Source organism: Mesoplodon mirus (genome assembly GCF_964341445.2).
Source record: "Mesoplodon mirus genome assembly, chromosome: 12".
Classification (NCBI taxonomy): domain Eukaryota; kingdom Metazoa; phylum Chordata; class Mammalia; order Artiodactyla; family Ziphiidae; genus Mesoplodon; species Mesoplodon mirus.
In genome coordinates, this window is record NC_138988.1 from 69,260,006 (window position 1) to 69,266,005 (window position 6,000).

The following is a 6,000-nucleotide window of genomic DNA, read 5'->3' on the forward strand; positions in this document are numbered from 1 at the left end:
CATAAAGGTTGAGCCAGTTTATACTTACAAGACAATATATGATGGGTTTGTTTCCCATATGCTCACCAAGACAGAGTTTCACTGAACTTTTATCTTTGCCACTCTGATAGGAGAAAAACAGCATCTCACTTGAGTTTTAATTTGCATTTCTCACTTCATGAATGAGATTGAACATCTTTTTAAGAGCCATTTTCATTTCCTTTTCTGTTAACTGTAATCATGCCTTTTGCCCATTACAAAATTGGATTGTTAGTCTTTTCCTTAATGATTTGTAAAATCTATTTGTGACCACTCTCTTTATAGATATCAAGGAAATTAGCCCTTTGTAATATGAGTTGCAAATATTTTTCCCAGTTGGTTGTCTTCTTAGCTTTGTTTGGTGTTTTTGGATAAGCAGAGATTTTTTTTTATGTAATCAACTGTATCAGTTTTTCTTTTATGACTTCTAGGTTTTATGTCATATCCAGAAAGGTCTTTCCTACCCTGAGACTATAAAAATTTCTTGTATGGTTTCTTTCTTATGGTTGATTTATTATTTAACATTTAATCTGTGATCCATATGGACTTTTTGGCATCAGGGCTCAGGTCATTAGTCTGAATCTGTTAGCTCATCTCCTTCCTCTTACAGAGGTATTCACTCCGTGACTAACCCCAGATTTTTTTTCCCCCAGTTCTTTATAGCTCTAAGCTCTATAGATTTTTCAAATATATTGAGAATCGGGATGTCGCTAAAACAGTGTTAAAGGAACGGGGCCTGAAAAACATTCGCATTGGAATTGAAGGTAAAGAACATCCCCGTCAATATTCAGCTTGCATGGCTCTTGGAATAGGTTGGATCTATGGCCACAGCTTTTGTCCTTAAAACCTGGCTTCCGAGGGCCTAGAAAATAGACACACATGGAAACTACATTCCTACCCAAGTTCAAAGATTCCTATTTTTGTTTTAGTTTGCCCTTACATTTCCTTGTCATTTTATTTCCAGTTGAAAATGCTTTAAAGCAGCTGTAGGAATAAGTCCCAGTTTACTGCCTCAGGGTAAAGAGCAGTGAGGACTAGGCACTGGGGGGGTAAATGTAGCAGGGCTTGTGGGTTCACCAAGTGGGAGGGCCAGCTGTTTAGCCAACAATCTTGGTGAGGATCTTTCTGGGATCTGGAAGGGTCCTTCTGAAAACTATAACTTGGAGACTCATTTTATTCCACTACATACCTTTGGGGAGTGTCTGGATATATTGACAAAACTGCTTTAAATGATTTGAGCAATGGCTCCCAACCTGTGGTCTCCGTGGAAGGGTATTGGAGACTGATTCCCGGAGAGTGCTGAAGGCATTCTGGTCTCCCCTCCATGGGTCTTTGACTCTTGTGTTTGGCTACTCTGGCTGTCTCAATATTGCTCACAGAACCCGTTGTGTCCAGCTTAGGTTGGAACTTAACGTTGGAAGAGATTTTTGAGATCATCTGCTAAACCTCTTTCTACTGTGTCCTCCTTTATGTCTTTGGAAACCACAGGGACAGAGTGACAGGGATCACTCCATTTCCCACAGCAGCCCATCAAACTGTCCTACCATGAGAATATTCTTCCACATATATAATAGATAACCTCCTCCCTCTTCTGTCATCCTTCTAGTTCTAGCCTGTGAAGATATATGCTCTGCATAAGATTTCTCCCATATCCCTGTGACAGACTTTCAGATATTTTAGGCAGCATCCCAGTTTTTTCTTTAGGCTTAAACATTTCACATTTCCTTAACTACTTCTCATACAGGTTGCCCTCTAAGCAATAGAATTAGAGGACTAGAGTAACCATGCCCCAGTAGGATTTTTGTTCTATAGTATTGAAGCCAGTAAAATAAAGGCTTCTGAAATTAGTAGGAGGCTTCTCCCTCTTCCATTAGAAGGGGGATACAATTTTTGTTACTTCGCTTCTAAGGACAAAACCTACTAACCTGAGCAGGAGAGAAGCAAGCATGTAGGTGGCTGGGCCTCAGAGAACGTGGTCACTTCCCTGTAGTTTTCACATAGTCTTGGGATTTGGGAGGAAATTCATGTGGTTAGGAAGAAGGAAGTATGGAAACCAGAGTGAGCAATTTGCTGGGGTCATGATGGCTTTTTTCCCGTTTCAGGTTATCCTACCTGTAAAGAAAAAATTAAGAGGAGACCTGGTGGCCGGTCTGAAGTGATCTATAATTACGTGCAGCGCCCCTTTATCCAGATGTCATGGGAAAAAGAAGAAGGAAAGAGTCGCCATGTGGATTTCCAGTGTGTTCGAAGCAAATCCCTCACTAATCTGGTAGCTGCTGGAGAAGATGTCTTGGAGGACCAAGAGATACTAATGCACCACCCGCCCCAAGTGGATGAACTTGACCGGCTAAATGCCCCACTTTCTCAGATGGCTTCTAACGACTTTCAGGATTAGGGGCAGCTGTGGGCCCCTCTGCCGGCCTTTTCTCTGTCTGGGATGCCCACAGCCAATCCTCCCCATGGTTTGTCTCACACTAAGTAGGAGACATGCTTCTCCCCCATCCTTCCCTTTTCTGCCATAATTAACATGTGTCCTTTTCAGTAAGTCTGTGCCTCTGGCAGGAGATGAAAAGGCACTCACTGGTAATTAAGCTACCAACTTTGCAGCAGCCCTGGTAACTTGAAAATTTGGGGTCTGGTGCTGTTCACCGAGTCTTTGCATAACTGCAAAGGCAGGAAAGGAGGTCAAGACTCCTATTGCCTCATATTCAGCAAAGCAGTTCTCGTCCTTTACACTCTGTTCTTGGCTTTTGTTTGTTTTATTTGGTTTTCTTCTAGGCAAATTACTTAGCAGCAAAGGGACCAAACTTAGAAGTAGACAATATCTTCTACAAGCAGGCACTAATTGGATGCCCATTAGAGGTTAGTGAAGATACCATCCTGGTGGCCTCTGTGCCCAGGTTGCATCTGGGAAGAAATAGGCTCTCATTCAAAATGTCCAAAGGAAATTCTTAGGAGCTTCAGTTCAGTTTTTTTTTTTTTTTCATTATTGCAATGAACAATCCAAAACCTCACAGATTCTTTGACAGGAAGGATAATGTATAACAATGTTTATGAAACCTTTTCAGCCTCAAGGTTTTTGACCCTAAACAAATTATTTATTTGGAGTGAAATTCACACTTTGATTATCCTGGCTTGGAATCTGGTGTGAAGCCATAGGTCTTCACCCTAGGCCAGCATGCTGTGGGGGTGGCTAGGAGACCTTAGATATGGCTTAAAAGGCTTTCAAGATGAGGGCAATGATTTCTTAGGAGTGCTCAGTTTCTCAGTAGAAAGACTAGTAAGAGCTTGGTGGGTAGGACTGGGGGTGAATCTGGGTGAGAAAACGTCACCTGCCTAGACTTTGTCTCAGTGCAGGGTTTTTCATTGTATATTCTTTTCATACTATGGAATATTTTTAGGTATCAGGATATTTTAATTTTTGAAATAGCCTGTCAGCTGCTCACACTGGGTAAGAAAACCATACTAATGTCACCTCCAAAGGAAGAATGAGTTGAAGGGAAATTAAGCCTAGTCATTTTGATTGATCTGTCAGCTCTGGGTTAATAGTACATGGTGTGTGACGACCCAGATCACTCCTCTGGGTACTGTAACCACCTCCCCTGATGTCTCCATGGCTGTTAACAGTAGAGCTAAATTTAGATTCTAGAGTCAGATGTGTCTTGAGATCTTTCCCATTTTATGGTAGAGGTTGGCCTTCCAATCACCTACCCTGAGCATGTACAAAGAGACACATAGTTTCCTTCAAGTTCTCTAAGAACAGGACTGGTTTTCTTAAATTCCATTTCCACAAGATACTATAGGGCAAGCTACTTGATGCCATTTTATGACCGCCCTAGTCAGAATTCTCCAAAGGTAAAGTCAGATTGGGTGTTGACAGCTACTCTTTCCAGGCTTGAAGAACAAGAGTGTTCTTAAGGCGTGTATTCTCTGTGCATGTGACCAGGGCCAGTGTCACAGGGGACATCAACGCTGTGTTCCTTATTCAGAAAAATTAGTAGTAAGGGGTTAAACCGAGCCGTACCCCAGCTACAGAGTTATTCTGATTATCACTGGCATCTATTTGTAAGGCTGATGGCCAGGGTTAATGTTTAGGGTTAACGTTATTTTGTAGCCAGGGGTAGTTTTATTCCTGTGAAAAGAATTGGCTGTTTGAGGTCAGGTTTGGCTTTGACCTTACTGGTACTACATTCATACCCATGACCAGCCAGGATAATTGTTTAATGGTGCTTCCTTTACACTTTGTGGTTGACTTCCATGCCATCACAAAGGAAATTTAACTTTTGTGTAGACTATAATAAGTATGTATAATTTATGTTTTATAGCTTAATATAACATTTAAGGGTAGACATGTCTCCACTAACACTCTAAAACTTATTAGTCATTGCTTAGGTAAAAAGCTAGGTATGAAAGTGTGGCATGTACTTAACACTTTGTTCTATGTAAATGTTTAATTTCCTCTGACTTTCAAAAACCAGGTCTTTTTTTCCCCCAAAATTGGGTTAACGTGCTTTCGGCCCCAACCCTTAGGGTTCGGGTGAGCTGGAGATCTGTGGAAGTAAATCTGCCAGTGTTGCCAGGTGGTGGTGACGGAGGGAAAAACTGGGCCCACAGGTTCCCTCTGGTGGAGAGGACATTTCTTCTGTACCCCACGCCCTTCCAGCCTGGAGCGCAGCATCACTGTAATTTGGTGGCTCCTTTCAGCCACAGCAGCTCTGTTCCCAGGGCCAGGACATCCCGTGGCGGCAGGACCTCGCAGTTCTCGCAGGAACAAGAGCTGGGTTGCAGTCATTCCCTTCAGAGTCAGTTACTGGCCAGCCGGGCAACAGGTATTTCTAATTAAAAAGGTGAAACTCAGGTTTGGTGGTTTTTTCCTAAGTGCCTAAATAAGTAAGCCAGGCTGATTATACAGAAACATTTTCATAAGAAAATGTTTTTACCCAGACTGTCTTATTCAGAGGTATCTATCTCAGCAGGCCAAGATAAACCTGAATTTGAGGTTTAGGATCTGAATTTGTGTCTGCATCATATCATGTATTGTTGATTAGGAAACATTTCCCATTAAGGAATTGGGAGCAGGAAAGGAGACAGTGTTAAAATGTGTCTGATATTACTTAATGGTTTCTCCAAAGTGGAGAAAAGGTATTAAAAGGATGACAGTAAAAAAAAGGTAAAGAAGCTAGAAAGTAGCTGGATTTATTGCATGATATGCAGTAGCCAGTATTATTTTGAACTAAATTCCGTGTGATACCTAATGTATACAGGTCTATGAAAATACTGTGGCATAAGCCCAGAAAGGATGGATAGTGTTCCAGCAGGTCCTTCTGTAAAGTAAAAACAATCAGAGCACAGGCTTTAAATTGTCAAAGTGTGATGGGAAGCCTTTATCGAGTAATAGTCAATAGAAAGTTAAGAATCAGTTAGTGACTTATTCAGTGCCACTTCTTGCCATCATTTTGAAATTGTTAAACTGGGCATAGTTCAGAAAGCAAACCTGATACCTTTATGGGAGATGGAGCCACATCCGTGCTCTGGGTAGGATCACCTCTGCAGGAGAACATTACATTTTCTCTTAAAGGCAAAATGCTTGTAGGTTTTGCCTCTTTACTTTGTATTTACTTTTAAAGTTGCACTTGTTCACCTACCAGTGTTTACGAAATCCTATATTTGGGATGCTTTTTCTATAATAAAATGTTATCATTTGTGTCCATGTTGTTGTTGTTTTTTAGCAGAAAATAATATTGGAACTCAAGATGTTAAAGGGAACGGAGAGTAGCAGCACGCGGACTGCCCAGGAGAGGCTCTTTCCTACAGCAGCCAGCGGGGATGCAGCTGGCCTGGAGCCTGTATGTGCTTTTCCCACCCTGCTATTTCTTATAATTCACAGGTTCCAGAGCCATAATGGTCTGCTCTCTTGAGTTTCTGGTTAACTTGCATTCAAGACCCCTTGAACACTCAAATCCAACCAAGTAGTACCCCACA

General features: G+C 41.6%; 1 protein-coding gene across 3 annotated transcripts in view; it reads left to right on the forward strand.

Moving 5' to 3' along the window:
* KCTD20 (potassium channel tetramerization domain containing 20) overlaps positions 1–5,726 on the forward strand; it is a 28,889-nt gene extending 23,163 nt beyond the window's left edge. For 2 of the 3 annotated variants that reach the window (XM_082639484.1, XM_082639485.1), the window contains exons 7-8: positions 672–782; positions 2,121–5,726. In XM_082639484.1, coding sequence (XP_082495610.1) covers positions 672–782; positions 2,121–2,413 — 404 coding nt within the window. In that variant the 3' untranslated portion in view covers positions 2,414–5,726. The remainder of the gene's footprint in view (positions 1–671; positions 783–2,120) is intronic. The other variant, XM_082639486.1, reaches the window with a different exon arrangement.
* Positions 5,727–6,000: the final 274 nt, after the last annotated feature.